Source organism: Nicotiana tabacum, chromosome 22 (assembly GCF_000715075.1).
Source record: "Nicotiana tabacum cultivar K326 chromosome 22, ASM71507v2, whole genome shotgun sequence".
NCBI lineage: Eukaryota > Viridiplantae > Streptophyta > Magnoliopsida > Solanales > Solanaceae > Nicotiana > Nicotiana tabacum.
Window position 1 is genome coordinate 52,127,382 of NC_134101.1, and position 16,848 is coordinate 52,144,229.

General features: G+C 36.5%; 1 protein-coding gene across 1 annotated transcript; it reads right to left on the reverse strand.

Moving 5' to 3' along the window:
- Positions 1 to 7,349: 7,349 nt before the first annotated feature.
- LOC142175849 (uncharacterized) lies at positions 7,350 to 14,073 on the reverse strand. The gene is made up of 12 exons (XM_075242849.1): positions 13,685 to 14,073; positions 11,687 to 11,918; positions 11,409 to 11,556; positions 11,038 to 11,159; positions 10,907 to 10,980; positions 10,338 to 10,800; positions 10,041 to 10,251; positions 9,820 to 9,968; positions 9,536 to 9,699; positions 7,900 to 8,080; positions 7,531 to 7,609; positions 7,350 to 7,486 (listed from the first exon to the last, which is right to left on the reverse strand). Exons 1-12 carry the CDS (start codon positions 14,071 to 14,073, stop codon positions 7,350 to 7,352), a joined length of 2,349 nt encoding a protein of 782 aa, XP_075098950.1.
- Between the last annotated feature and the right edge of the window lie 2,775 nt (positions 14,074 to 16,848).

A 16,848-nucleotide genomic window follows, 5' to 3' on the forward strand; every position in this document is an offset into this window, starting at 1 on the left:
CCAAACATAGTACTATTAAACTGACCTGCCATGAATCATATGCAGAATTGAGTATGAAAAGTGGGGTCTTGATATCTTGTTGTATATGTTGTGGGAAGAAACACTGCAAGTATATATATATTTTATCGAGAAATTTTTACATGACACTACATAATATATAGTAACAAACTAGGTCCATTATATATGAAGTGAAATTAACTGCATGCAAATGAAATTGCTTACAGATGTTGGATTCATTCTTGAAGTACATGATGGAGGCAACATTTTGGCTGAATTCTGTAACCAAATTAAAAGAGTGGATTTAAGCATTTTGCACAAGTTTTAAAGATGGTCAAATAATCAAATGTAGTACAACAGCAATCTGTATTCAGAACCCCATTCTCTTCTTCAATTCGCTAACGTGGTATTACAGTATATAAACTTGTTAGCTTTAGTGTTTTGTAAGACGATATGAAATATCGGTAAATTACTACAATTTCATTAAAAATTATCTGAAAATAAGGCAAATTACCTATTATAACTAGTTAACATATAATAACGCAAAACAATTACTCTGTTAGCGTGTTGTGTGTGTGTGAGAGAGAGAGAGTACATGTAAGTTAACCACTCCACGGTAGGTTGATTCCAATATCTTGGCTGTCTTGAAATCATTGCTGAAAGAAAGAAAATGTGACTATTGTTATATATATGTTGCTATCAACAAATTATATGATTCAGTGCTTTAGGGTTAATTAGAGTTATATATGTGAATATTACTCGAGCAAAAAGTAGGCACCATCTGAGAGACATTTTACTCTAACTGTGCTTGGTAATAGAGATCGAAAACGATCACAATGGAACATAGTTCCCAATCCACCAGCTGAACAACCCGATAGAATAGCCTGCCATCACAACAGTACAGTCAGTCATGTATAGAAGCATGTTATTTACTTTATTTTTAGGTCGTATATATTTGTCAATGTACAACATTGGAACTTCTTTATTGTAATTTTTTTTATTAAAATGATAAATTCCACTAACTGACCATACATTTTTGGCATTCTTCATTCCTTTGGCTAGTAGTTCCTCCATAATCGCTTGAAAAATCCTTGCACCTCTATAATGTTGATTGGTAGCCTGAAATTTTGACATGTTAATAGAATTGCCCTCCTATATTTGATTTGCACTAATAGCAGAAATTAACATAGTTACTGAGATCGAACTGAAGGACATACTTTATCGACTAATTCAACGTCTCCTGTGTAAGAAGATCCATCACAATATCTGATCATAATTCTGTGCCAATTGTAAAATTCTGGAAATCAAAGCACATAATCAATAGGTCAACATAGTTATTTAATAAATTAGCTAGAGTTTAAGTTATATATATCGTTAGTGTAAAGAATTTTTTACACTATCAGGTCATGAATATTCACGAATTTTTTATATATATCATTAGTGTAAAGAATTAGGTCAAGAATTTTATACTTAAAATGTGGATTTGTAATCTTAAAAAAAAAAACTAGTGACCTAATCGTATAAAAGATGTTTACACTGACGATAATACTTAAGAAGTTTTCACATGTCCATACCTGGATTAGACGTTGTCGAGTTGCTTAGCAACCCGTAGAAACTTTTACTGTCCATATGGTTAGAGAAGCCATTGCTGTAGTTAAACCGGCGTCCACAATCTTCCACACGTTTACACCATCCTCCTCCCTGATGCAGTAGAACGATATTAATAGGTACGCGCTTATGTCCAAATATGTAATTACTTGTCTATCAATTTAATTTCAACACTTAAAAGTATTTTTAGGATTTGATGCGCTTATCAGCTACTTTCAATCAGTTAAGCCAAATTAGCGAGAATGCGAGATGCACGAAAATAAAGCTGTGGAGATATATGGCTCACCTCAAGCCAAACTACCCAATTATTGACTCCATCTCCATACCCTTTGTCATAATGGTATGCTGCTGGACTTCCGTCCAAACAAACTGTAATTGTTTTGGAAAAACAAGTTAGTATTACTCTATAAAAGTTGTTTACTTTGATTTAATTAAGATTAAGAGTTAAGGATATATTATATTTGACCAGCTCCTTTTGAGAAGGCATCTTGAACAAGCGTTTTAGCAACTTTGTTTGGTAAAACTTCTGCTTTTACTTTCATTACTGAACAAATCAGTAGGAAAATGATCCACTGATACCATCTTGATGCTACCCTTCTGCCAATGGAAAAAAAAATTGTGAACAAACAAGTGTCAAACAACAAAATCTCTTAGAGATCAAGAACAATATATCAAAAATTATGTACGATTTTAAATATTTCTCATTGGAAAAATCTTGCATAAATGTTCTCTTTGTGTTAAAAGGGAGAGAAACTTCATTCTAGATGGGGAAAAGAAAATAATAGGCAGAGGTACCTCATTGTAGAGACCTGATCTTGTGTGCAAAAATGGGTTTATAATGTAATGATCATATTGTCTTATTTTGCCTATCCTGAATGTATTTATTGTTGTTAGAAGAGGCAACACCAAGAAATGCGGTATAACATTCGTTTATTATTAGTAATTCTCTCTTTATAATATTCGTCCTCATATCATTCATACTCGTATCAAGCATGTTTTTCTAAATATATGTATGGACAAAAACACATCTTTTTGCAAATAGATTGTAGGCATAATGCTATTAGTTTTTTTTAAAAAAAAATAACAGTGGTGTTTGGGCAAGATCTATTGTGTTCGCTTTCACTAATTCACAGAATATTTGCAACTTCCCACCTCGTATCTAAAGTCTAAACGGGGTCTCCCCATGGTTGGTATACGTTAATTTGAGTGCCCGTATGGATTATTAAAGAACTCGGTTCTTTACCATGTTCCTTAAGCGTAAAGTAATTAAACAAGCAATAAAATAAACACATCGATTTTTACGTGAAAAATCACCCGGCTCAAAATGTGCAAAAACCACGACCTACCATGTAGGATTTTCAACTCCAACTCCACTAGAACAATAGGCCAAAATGTATCAATTACAAGACTGTAATTAAAGACTCTCCCGTACTCCTACTACTCCTATTTGATTCATAAGTTACTCTAACTTGTAAAGAAAAATACTCATTCCAACTCACTAATTATTTATGACACTTGATTACAACTCAATTTCCTAAAACACATTCACCAGACTGACTCGGGAAGAATACAATGCAAGTACTCGACTCGAGTAAACGACTTATGACACTTTAGTTGATGTGTGAAAGGATAGTTTAGAAGTCACAAAGTCGATCATTTAAAACGCTTCAACTTGAGATCTTCTGGGAGTCCTATTCAAAGTCAGCTTCCACTTTGATAGGACTCTTACTACTCTAAGGATTCCACAAGCTTTGGAACTTTTGTCTCTGGCTGAATTATCTGTATCTTCTTGAGCAACGATCTTTATTACTTATAGCAGTCTTCTTCAACCAAATTCGAACCTGGGTAACTTTGAGATAAAGTTACTAACTTGTACAGACGTATAAGTATCAACATGAGGAGCTGGTTTTTCAGAACAATTAAGCAGCTACGTTGAGGACCTAGTTCTTTGAACATTTAGTCATACTTTGTTAATTATCAAAACTTCAATACTCAACAAATTCTCCCTTTTTGATGATGATAAACTTTGTACACAGCCGAATCAGGTAATCACACCAAAGAACCAGATAATCACAACAAGTGACAAGTACTATTGACAGACATGTATGTTCACAACCCATGACTTTCCAACCTTATCTTCCCCATGTTGGCATCATCAAAAACACAAAAAAAAAAAAAAAAAAAATTTGTTAGACATTAAGCACAGATAATGTAAGATTCAAGGCCAAATAGGCTACTGCACAAGCTTAAGAAATATCAAGGCAAATAGACTATGCTGATGATCCAATATAATACAAAGCAGTAAAGCAGAGCAAAAGGAGACATTAAGTAGTGCCAAAAAAAAACTCAGGGCCTTGTCTTCATCATTAGAAAAAAATAAACAAAGCATACTGCAAACTACTTAGACTAAGACAAAAAAGAACAAAAAGATAAGGCATCACTCGAATAGCAAAAGAACTAAAGACACTAGGAAGGAACAGGTTCGTGGGTGAGAAGTAGAGGGGGTCAAAGCTTTCACAAGGGTGACAATTTGTTGGGCATGAGCCTCCCTATATCTTCTGAGATCTTCCCTGAGTTGCTTTGTTTTCTTTCTCAACTCATTATTGTCTTCACGAAGCTTGATATTCTCTTCAACAGCCAACTCCAACCTCTTACTGAGCTCTGCAGCTCTACTGCTCCCAAGTAGAATAGCAGATCTTGTGGGTCCTCTAGCCTTGATCTCCTCATACCCACACTGCTTGAGGGTAACAACATCCAAAATGCCATTGTGGTTTCAAAACTTAAGCTTAGGTAAGGCAATGTTGAGCTTGTCAAACAACTCAGTCAACATATAACCATAAGGCATAGCATGCTTGGGTTTGGAAGTGTCTGCAGGTCTTGCCATGTGCTGAATCATCAGGCTCGGAAGATTGATAGGTCTACCAATGTCAAGTAGCTCTATCACAGCCATGTCCAGTAGAGTAGCTTCATGTCTTCTCTCAGACCTCTGAAGTATGTAGGAGTTGACAAAATGAAACAATAATTTGTGGAAAGGAGTCATATCAGTCTTGTACACTTTCTGGGGAGCATCTAGTTCAAACTTTTGGGAGAACTTTCTTGTGACCACAGTGCTAGTGTCAACATCATTGTCTATGGCTGACCACTTTTCCTTCAAGTAATTGTCAAATCCCAAGGAAGAGATATCCAAAAGCATCCCCAGCTCATCAGCATCAAACTCCATCTCAAAGCCCCTTACCTTACTCTTGACTACTTTCCCATCAAATTTGAAATTTGCATAGAACTCCACCACAGTAAGAACACATATTGGGGGGAAAGCTTTGAAAAACATGTGCTTCCACCCATGTAGCTCAATTTGAAATTTCATCAATGTTCCCAAGAATCTTTCCATTTAGCACTTTTCTGTTCCCGAACTCTGTGAGTCGATCAACTGCAGTTGGCACATTCTTTCTTGTCTTACCCCTACTGCCCTTGCAGAAGGGGTAACAGATTTTCTAACTTTGGAACCCTTTCTCTTTGGTGTAGAAGACTTAGTTGGCAAGGCAGAGTCATACTCATATTCTCCATCCACCTCAACAATAGGTTCCACAATTGAGACCTTCTTCTTTAGCTTCTTTGCACTTCTAGACTCCTTAATGATTTGTGCATCAACAACCTTTCTTTTACTCCTTGTAAGAGGAGTTCTGGCAGTAGGAGCCACCCTTTTCCTTTTTGAGACTGCTGACTTTGTAGCTTGCCCAATGGTCTTCCTGGGTTTCTTCCCTACCTCAGATAGTGGCACATCATCTTCATCACTGCTAGCTTCTTCATCTCCAGTGAAAGGAGTTAAAAGAGACCCAGGTTCTTTAGCCCTTGTCTTCACCAGTTTTTTCTGAAGGGGCTATGACAGTGTTCCCAATTGTCATGGAACCTTCATATTCCTCACTCACATTCCCATCTTCTTCCTCACTCTCTTCATCACCTCTTTCACTCTTACTTACCTTTTCTTGATCCTTACCCTCACTTAGAGAGTCCTCTTCTTCACTAAGATTTTCTTCTTCTGCAGAATCATTAAGTTGTTCACTTGTCTTATCATATGTATCACTCTCCTTCTCATCTCCAGATACTCCCTCATTCTCACTCTTTTCTTCTTCATTGGCTATGTTTTGAGCATCATGCACCTCATGACTGTTCACAGCTTCTTCTTCTTTTTTACCCTCATCATCTTCCTTAACCTCAGTCCAACTAAAAGAAAAGCCATCAGAAGCCTTCTTTTGCACAGGTTCTTTACTTCCTTCCCCCTCAACCACAGGCTCCACAGCTGTAGTATCTACCTCCTTACCCAGATCCCCTACACCCTTTTCTATAGTGAATTTCTCCACTGGTGGCTTTTCACTCATGGGTGGGAGAGTATCTAGGGGTACAACATGTATAGTAGACACCAAAACATCTAATTTGGAAGGAGGATGTTGTACTTGATCAATAGTGACTGACATTGATTCCCCCTGAACCACAAATTCCTTGGCTACAGTGTCACCTTGCGTAGCTGCATCAGGCACTTTCTTGACAGATTTTCTTGGAGTGGCCTTGACCTTTGTTGACTTAGAGGCATTTTTAGCAGTAAGCTCAGGTGTATGGGTGGTTGATTTTGGAGGAAGGGATACTGTGGATGTAGGAATGATAGGAACAACATGAACAGTAGGAACATGGGATGATGATGTAGGTATAGTGGAGGATATTGAAGGAGAAGGAACGGGTGTGGGTGTAGGTGTGGGTTTCCTTGATGGCTTGGAATTTTTCTTTTAATTTGGGTTTCATGATTTTGGGTTTTGCTTCAGCCTTGATTGATGATTTGGATTTAGAGGGTTTTTGACTAGCTTTAGGCATGGTGATCAGATGAGAGACTCGAAGAAGAGAAAGAGAGAATTAGTTCTTGATAACTGCTTTTTTTCTTGCTTAGGGTTTGTGAGAAACAATGAGATCTGAGAAGTTGTTCATAAGAGCATTTTAAAGACATTACTCCTGATTTGACTAGAAGAGAGAAGGTGACCGAATTTGAGTTCTAACGGGACTCTTATAACGGTTACTTTGACTGTTAGGATTTCAGAAGTAATTGAATTCTAATTGCACTAGGATTCCCCCTTACTCTTTGACTAGAAGACGATTGGAAGTGATGCCAACGGGATTAGAAGTCTGAGTATAGCAATAATTTAAGGATATAAAGTCCTAGTGACTTAAGACAGTATGGCACATACCTGAGTCAAAGAACCAACTCCTAAGCAACTCCTTATTTGTTTCTGCAAGAAAGCTTCAGCACTTCATATTAGTATCATGGAATACAGTTATCAGCTAGATTTTCCAAGCAAGTAAGTGAGCTTAATACAAGAACAAAACTAAATCAAACACATGGTACTCAATTATCTACATTTAATTATGCCTTTTCTAGCCATCGCTGAGATTCAACTTAGTGGGAAGAGTTGATTAGACCTAGTTCTAGTCTATTCCTTTCAAAGTGATCCCTACTGAGAGCTTTAGTAAAAATATCAGCAATTTGATCTTCAGTTTTACAAAAGTTAATTGAGATATTCCCATTTTCAACATTGTCTCTGAGAAAGTGATGTCTAATGTCAATGTACTTGGTTCTCTTGTGCTGGCATGGATTTTGAGCAATGTTTATGGCACTGGTGTTATCATAGAAAATGGGAACACAATTAACAAATATACCATAGTCCATTAGCTGTTGTCTTATCCATAGTAACTGAGCACAATCAGGATGTTGCTACCACATATTTAGCCTCAGAGGTAGATAAGGCCACTGAGTTTTGCTTCTTGGTTCCCCAAGACACCAGACAAGAACCTAGAAAATGAGTTGTTCCTGAAGTGCTTTTCCTGTCAACATGAAAACCTGCATAGTCAGCATCAACATAACCAACTAGATCAAAGATATACCCTCTGGGATACCATAGATAGCCTTGAGATGTCTTAGTATCCTTTTGACAACCTTCAGGTGAGATTCCTTAGGATTTGCCTGAAATCTTGCACATAATCCCACACTGAACACTATATCAGGCCTGCTTGTTGTGAGGTACAACAATGACTCAATCATTCATCTATATAGTTTATGTTCTGTACTTTTCCCTTATTTATCAATGTCCAGCTTTGTTGCAGTTGCAATGGTGTGTCAATGGACTTAGAGGAATCCATGTTGAACTTCTTCAGTAATTTTTTGATATATTTCTATTGATATATCATGGTTCCAGTAGGTGTTTGCTTGATTTGCAGCCCCAGAAAAAAGTTCAATTCACCTATCATGCTCACTTCAAATTCATTTCCCATCATCTCAGCAAATTCCTTGCACATTGCTTCATTGGTAGCCCCAAAGATAATGTCATCCACATACACTTGCATAATCAAAATATTCTTCCCTCTGCTCCTTAGAAATAGAGTGTTGTCCACCTTTCCTCTTACAGAGTTGTTGGCTAAGAGGAATTTTGAGAGCCTTTCATATCAAGATCTTGGAGCCTGTTTCAGTCCATAAAGAGCTTTATCCAGTTTGAACACATAGTCAGGAAATCTTCACTTTCAAATCTAGGAGGTTATTTGAAAAACTGATGGTAGGCTATAATTGCGTGTTTTAGTTGCTTATCGCACTCTAATTTACTGCACTTTAATTGAGTTTGAGCGTTAATCGCTAGTATTTTATACTAATTATATTTTTATGCCTTGTAGGAGTGATCCTGAGCTATGTAGATGTTATGGCATGAATTCAAGCTATTCTGGAACTTTGAAGTCTGAGTAAAATCTCAAGGATTAAGTTGGGATCGTGTTCGGGGATCAACGGACAATCATGCACTTAACGAAAGAAACGGAGAATCGAGAAGGACGCTACCCAGGTGCGCGAGTGTGCACTGGGCGCGCAAGTGAGGAAGAATACCTTCCAAAGTGCGTGGCCATATGCGCGAGCACACTCCCATGTGCGCGTCCGCGCACGTCCTATTCCGAAAAGAGTCCTATCTCGCGTAGGAGAAGGTGTGTTTGTTTGGGCCCGACCCTACTTGGTATATATACATAGAAAACGGTATTTTGGGACTTTTGACACATCTAAGATGTAAGGAGAAGTTGTAGAAGAAGAGCACAAAGGATTTCATCATTCAATCCTCACTCAAGACAAAAGTTTGGATCGTTATATGTTTTTCTTTAACTTAAACTTATTTATGATAAACTACTCCATATCTATGGAGTAGTTCTCTTTAGGGATTGATGGATTTGGTGTATTGAGAATTGTTTGTGGATATTAACTCTAGTTTTTATGTATTGGATCGTTTTGGGTATTTTAATTATTGCATCTATTTTCACATATTCATGTAATCGAAATAGGCATAACTTGTGATGTTTTTGTATTATATTGTTGGTTGAATTCATTGATTCTTCATAGTAATCGAAAGCGGCTAGTTGAATTATTGTTTAGACCTAGTTAGGAGGATAATCAGAAGAGGTTCTCCTAAAGACCAATCCACAATGAATTCCTGCATATCTTCACAGAGCTTAACTTAGTTCATCTTGTGAGGTTGAGACTTAATCGAGAGAGGAGTTTCCACTGAACGTTTGAACTAATAATTGAGTGAATTCGAGAGACTCACTTTAACCTTATAAGTGAATCGACTAGATTTAAACCCCAGACAAGTATCTTGCACCTATCCAATCAACCCCTATTTTCTCCCATTGATATTTTCTTTGCTTACTCTTGTTGCGATTGTCATTAGCCAATAGTTTAGACTTTTAGTTAATTTTAGTTTTAATCACACAAATCTAAATTGTCGATCATCTTGGATAGCAATAAAACTAGAATCTACGAAAACACTATTCAAATCCAATCTATGTGGATACGATATTTTTCTATACTATATTCGACTAGCGAGCATATTTAAGTGTGTGTTTTGCGCTCTTCACAAACACTTCCTCTTTCAGGTAACCATTCAAAAAGGCACTATTTACATCCATCTGGTATAAAGTGAACTCCATGTGGGCAGCAAAGGCTATCAGGATTCTTATAGCTTTCATTCTAGCTACAGGTGCAAATGTCTCATCATAGTCAATGTCCTCCTCTTGATTGTATCCCTGAACCACCAGTCTGGCCTTGTTCCTTGTGATATTTCCTTATTCATCCAACTTGTTTTTGAACACCCATCTAGTACCTATGATAGTTCTGTTCTTGGGTTTCTGTACCATGTGTCAGACCTTGCTTCTCTCAAACTGATTTAGCTCATCTTGCATAGCTATGATCCAGTCTAGATACTTTAGAGCTTCTTTAATGGTCTTAGGTTCAACTTGTGAGAGGAATGTTGTGAGTGCACATAGATTTCTTAGAGAAGTCCTGGTTTGCACCCCTGCATTTGGATCAGAGATGATATTATCAAGAGGGTGTGAGCTTTGATGCTTCCATGGTCTGATCTATATACCTAGAGAAGATTCACTCGAGGAGTGACCCAAATGAGTAGGTTCAGTAGGTGTGGCTTCATTAGTCTTGCCAGTTGTTAGAGTAGTTCTTTCTTCTTCTTGTTCCTCATGATCACTGTCAATTTCCTTGTAGTTTTCAGATCCATCTTCATACTGAGGTTCAGATTCCTTTGTATTTCCATCACCAATGAATCTTATGTCATAATCTTCATCCTACAGACATTTCTCAGCCAATTGTTAGATTCATCAAAAATAACATGAATATTTTCTTTCACACACATAGTTTTTTTATTAAAAACCTTATAGGTCTTACTATGTGGAGAGTAACCCAAGAAAATTCCCTCATCACTTCTATCATCAAACTTACCTAGAGCTTCTTTCCCATTATTATACATAAAACATTTGCACCCAAATGCTCTCAGGTGAGTGATGTTGGGTTTTCTTTCTCGAAGTAACTCATAAGAAGTTTTCTCAAGAATGGGTCTGACCATGCATCTATTTAGCAGGTAGCAAGCAGTATTGATTGCCTCAGCCCAAAAGCACTTAGGCAGTCCACTAGCAATCAACATGGTCCTCCCCATGTCTTCTAAGGATCTATTCTTTCTTTCTACAACCCTATTTTGTTGTGGAGTTCTAGGTGCAGAGAAATTATGGTCAATACCATTTGAGCCACAGAACTCAAGGAATTTTGAATTTTCAAATTCAGTTCCATGATCAGTTCTTATACTTAATACATTGCACCCTAGGTTTTGTTTAATCATTCTGAAAAATACACATAAAACATTAAAGGTTTCATCTTTGGATCCCAAAAATAAAGTACAGCTATACCTGGAGAAGTCCTCAACAATCACAAACACATACCTCTTACCTCCTCTGCTCCTTATTCTCATTGGTCCATAGGTTCATGTGAAGGAGTTCCAGAGGTTTAGAAGTACTTACAAACTTTTAAGATTTAAAGGATGACCTTACATGTTTTCCTCTAACACATGCATCACTTACTTTGTCAGAGGTGAACTCAAGTTTAGATAGCCCAAGGACCAAGTCCTTTGCTGCCAACTTGTTGAGTTGAGAGAGACGGGCATGTCTAAGTCTTCTATGGCACAGCAATGGATCATCTTCCACTACACTCAAGCATGTGTGCTCACTCTAGGGAAGTGACATAATCGATATCTTGTAGACATTGTTATGTCTCTTACCCTTTAACACAATTTCATTAGTATCAAGCTTAGTGACAGTGCAAATTTTGGAATTAAATTTTACCTCATTTATTTTGTCGCACATTTGAGAGATGCTAAGAAGATTGTGTTGAAGAACCACATAATACACATCTTTTATAGCATGAGAGAGTGACTTGCCAACCTTGCAAATACCTGCTATTTGGCCCTTTTTGCCATTTCCAAATGACACACTCCCTCCTTGGAAGGTTATTAGTGAGAGGAAGATTTTCTTTTCTCCAGTCATATGTCTTGAGCATCCACTGTCTAGATACCAGTCCTGATTGTTTCCTCTCACCTTAGCCTGCACTAAAATTCACAAGTTAGTTTTGGGAACCCATACAAGCATGGGTCCCTTTTTGTTGGAAAAAAGGATGAATCAAACCCCTTCTTGCCCAGAAGGGGAGAAGATTAGAAGCTATTTTCTTGTTAACCTTAATCCACTTAGTATGGACATGAGGATTAACCTTTAGCTCATTTTCCTTCTTCACATTTTTAGCAATACCAAAGGTGCTTCTAAACTGAGCATGAATTAAGGTAGGACAATTGTCTCTAAAGTGTCCTACTCTCCCACAATGAATGCACATGTTATAATCAGAAATTCCTACATACTTTGGGTCAAATTTAGGGACAAGTTTTTTGTAGCCAATTCCAGATTTGTTAGAGCTACAGTTTTCATTCAACCAATTCAAGGCATCACAAGATCTATGCCATTTTCTTAGTCTATAGAGTTCATAATTAACCTTTTTCTAGGTTTTAATGCAGGACTTTATTTCTACATTCAGCATCACAAAGAATATTATTAGCAATTTTTAATTCCTTTTCAAGTTTATTATGCATATCACTCATTTTTACTTTGCCATGTATATCAGGAGACTTCTCATTCTTAGAAATAAGCTCAAGAACCTGGTTCTTAAATGTCACGAACAGAAATTCCCACCCTCGAGACTGTGATGGCACCTAACATTTCACTTGCTAGGATAGCCAACGGTAGAATAGTTTTTTTAGCCATTTTCAACAATTCAATTTAAATAATAACCAAGAACTGAAATAACTGAAATAGAGTGAGAAAATCACAACAATTGCGATATCTAGATACAATCCCAGAACTGGTGTCACAAGTGCACGAGCGACTAGAATAATACAAATAATGGTCTGAATGAAAGTAAAATTGTCTGAAATAAAATAAACAACTAGAATAAGGTAGAAGGGGACTTCAGGGCTACGAACGCCGAGCAGTTGTACCTCAAGTCTCCGTCGGAAAATCAATCCGAGTAATCTATTGACCGCTGCTAGGACCAACTCTAAAATGTGTACAAGAAGTGTAGAGTGTAGTCTGAGTACAACCGACCCCATGTACTCTGTAAGTGCAGGGCCTAATCTCGACGAAATAGTGATGAGGCTAAGGCGGGTCACATACAATAACTTGTATGCAGTATAATAATAATAATAACAAGAAAGGAAACGTATAAAAGATAAGGCAGTTAACTGATGAAAATAAACTTAATCCTCGAAATCAGTAAAACCAAATACATCGTTCCTCAGAACCTCGTATGGAAACACTGAAAGCTAACACAATGCAACAATGAATATAAAATACACAATCTGTTGCGGCGCGCAACCCGATCTCACCGTACAAATACAATCCTTCCTTATTTCACCATATCAATTATCAAATATAACATATAAAATCCGTTGCGGCGCGCAACCCTATCCCACCATATAATCAGAATTAATATCATAATCCTCCCTTATTTCACCATATCGAAATAACATATAAATCCATTACGGCGTGCAATCCGATCCTACTATATCGATATAAATCCTCCATTATTCCACCTATTGCGGTGTGCAACCCGATCCATAACCAAAATCAATAAATGTAATCAATTCAACAACTCGATTCCCGATTAAAGAATCATGAAATCAAATCCATAAAGGAACCTCGTACCAAAATAAGAAATGCTACACCTAATACAAAGTAACAAGACAAGCCAAATATATGACAGTTAAAGTCTACAAGTAAGACAAAGGCAAGAAGCAATTAATCACGGAAGCATGGAAGAAACAAACATTTCAATACGAGAATAATAAGTGACAAGTAGCAAGTTAAGGCATAGAGAGCAATTTAAAGCATGCAATAGTAAAACATGGAATAAAATAATTAATGAAATGCGGGAAAGCATGAAGACAACTATTTTGACGGCGTATATACACTTGTCATCTCGCATATATGCCGTTACACATGTAATTCACATAACACATAGCTCAAGGGTTTCTAGTTCCCTCAAATCAAGGTTAGACCCAACACTTACCTCGCTCCGCAAGTAAATCAAAGCTCAACCGGGGTCTTTTCTCTAAAATTTGCCTCCGAATCTAACCAAAATTGACTTAATATCAACAACCAATGCTAGAGAAATCAATTACAATACATAAAATTAGTGTTTCTAGACAAGCTTCTATAGAGCAGGTCCTTTGCTTTAGCATTTTTCTGAACTAGCTGACGATCTTCCTCGTCATATTCCTCTTCTCTTTTGTTGCACTTGTTACCTTCACTATCCATTTTGGTTGGGAGAACAATTAGCCATAGGTCAAAGTCAGTAGTATGAAGAAATGTTTCCATACGCATCTTCCATTCATCATAGTGGTGTTCATCAAACAAATGAGGTCTTCCAATGTGCATTCCAAGCTGTACTGGGGGTTCTGTCTTCACAGCTTGGTGTTCATCAATCACAGCATAGAGACTTATAGCCTCATCCTCCTTTTCTTCCTCTTCATCACTTCCACTGTCCTCATATGCTGCCAAGAATGCCTGCTTCATTGCTTCAGTAAATCCTTTGCCTAGGATTTTTCCTTTGTTGGAACCCTTTTCTTCTCATCTTCTCCCGTTTCTATTTTTCAGCTCGTTCTTTCCTCCACTCAATTTCCCACATTGGGCAGTCTTTGACCATGTGATCTAGCTTGCCACACTTGTAGCACCCGTCATAGTTAGCTTTGTCGATCTTCTTAGACTTTCTACCGGTCTCTCTCTTGGATGCGCTTTTGGAGTTCTTCATGAACCTCTTGAACTTGGCAAACATTGCTAGATCAGGATCATCATAGTCATATTCATCATCCTCAAACGCTATAAGAACCAAGGCCTTATCCTTCTTTGGTTCTTTCTTGCGTAGTTCTATCTTTCTCATTTCATGAGTTTTTAAGTTTCCAACTAACTCATCAAGTGAGATTTTGTCCAATTCCTTGGCTTCCTGGATTGCACTGACTTTTGATTCCCATGAAGCTGGAGGGATTCTTAGAACTTTGCTAACCAATTCTTCTGAGGTAAATATATTTTCAAGTGATTTCAGTTTATTAATTATTATAGTGAACCTAGTCATCATATCCTGGATGGGCTCAGACTCTTTCATGGAGAAAATCTCATAGTTTCTCATGAGTAGCTCAATCCTTGATCTCTTTATTTGGTTTGTTCCTTCATAAGCATTTTGGAGTGCATCTCATATATCTGCTTCACATTAGGGTACACAGAAATTCTATTGTACTCATCAGGATCAAGTCTACAGATAAGGATTTTCTTAGCCTTTGCATTCTTCTCCATCATTCTGAAATATGCTGCCACAAATTCGGATGGGTCCTTAGGAACTGTTTCATTTTGTGCATTTTATTTAGTAGGAATCAAAGGACCTTAGTTCACTATTGTCTATAGTTCATAGTCTTCAGCTGTCAGGAAGTCTTCCATTCTTACTTTTCATTAATTATAATATTTTCCATTGAATATGGGTGCCATGGTAGTTAATTGTCCTTCATTAATTCCAGATGGAGCACTCATCTTGCTTCCAAGATCTCTCTAGGTATTAGCCATGTAAATGAGAGAACATGCTCTGATACCAATTATTAATTTGAGTGCCCGTATGGATTACTAATGAACTTGGTTATTTATCGTGTCCTTAAACGAGCAATAAAATGAACACAGTAATTTCTACGTAGAAAATCACCCGGCTCAAAAGGTGCGAAAACCACGACCTACCACGTAGGATTTTCAATTCCAACTATACTAGAACAATGAGCTAAAATGTATCAATTACAAGACTGTAATTAAATGCTCTCCGATACTCCTACTACTCCTATGTGATTCACAAGTTACTCTAACTTGTAAAGCAAAATACTCACTCCAACTCACTAATTATTTGTGACACTTGATTACAACTCAATTTCCTAAAACACATTCACTAGACTGATTCAGGAAGAATACAATGCAAGTACTCGACTCGAGTAAACGACTTATGACTCTTTAGTTGATGTGTGAAAGGATAGTTAAGATGTCCAAAGTCGATCATATTTAAAACGCTTCAACTTGAGATATTCTAGGAGTCCTATTCATAGTCAGCTTTCTCTTTGATAGGACTCCTACTGCTCTAAAGATTCCACAAGCTTTGGGACTTTTGTTTCTAACTGAATTATCCGTATTTTCTGGAACAACGACTCTTATCACTTATAGCAGCCTTCTTCCACCAAACTTGGGCCTGGGTAACTTTGAGATAAAGTTAATGTCTTGTACAGACGTATAAGTATCAACATGAGGAGTTGATCCTTTCTCCTGAAGAGCTGGTTCTTTAGAATAATTAAACAACTGCGTTGAGGACCTGGTTCTATGAACATTTAGTCATACTTTGTTAATCATCAAAACTTCAATACTCAACAGCATAGTTCGCTCAGAGAAGCAAAATAATGAATGGTGAAATATAGGTGAAGTGGCTTATAAAACAAAGTAGGAGCAACTAATAATTAACTTGAAAACAATCTAATTAACTAGATTAAAATTATGGAAGATGAAAAATTATAACTCTGACAGGCCTCAGATGCCAAATTAAGTTGTTTGGCCAAGACGGAGAAATACTTTTGGCCAGCAGCAGAAGCAGTTTTTCTGCTTTTGGGAAGAAGCAGAAAATTATAGCTTCTTCCAAAAAGCAGAAGCAGAAAATTAATTTATTCAAGACAAAACTATCATCACCATAAATTTAAATTTTTCAATTATCCCTTACTAATTTAAGGTTTTTCTTTTCTTTTTTGTTTCTAGTTTCTACCATTCTTTTAAAATTAGAGATATCATATATATGAATATATTGTAATTTTCCAAATTCTTTTTGACTTTTCTTGTTTTTGATTTTTTTTTCTTTGTGTAATGTCTTGTAACTTTCTAAATTATCTTCTTCTTTTTCTATACTAAAGCAAATTATCTACACCCTTCTTTGGATTATTTCTCTTCCTACATATAATCATTTATAATTTCTTCTATTATAAGCTATTAATTCCCGAATCTTTAAAAAAGTTATCAAATCTAATTTGTGAAAATTACCTATAAATAGGTAATAAATTTACAATTGCATCGCATAATCTATATATTACTAGAAAAAGAAGAAAAGTCCTCCACATTAAGCCAAGTGACACACTCACAATATGTTACTTGGCAATTTAGGTGAAAATTAGTTAGGTTAGGTAATAATTAGTTTATTTTTAAATTTAAATTTAAAAATAAATAAACTATCCATTATGTGTTATTAATAATTAGTTACTCTTTTTGAATTTGAATTTAAACATG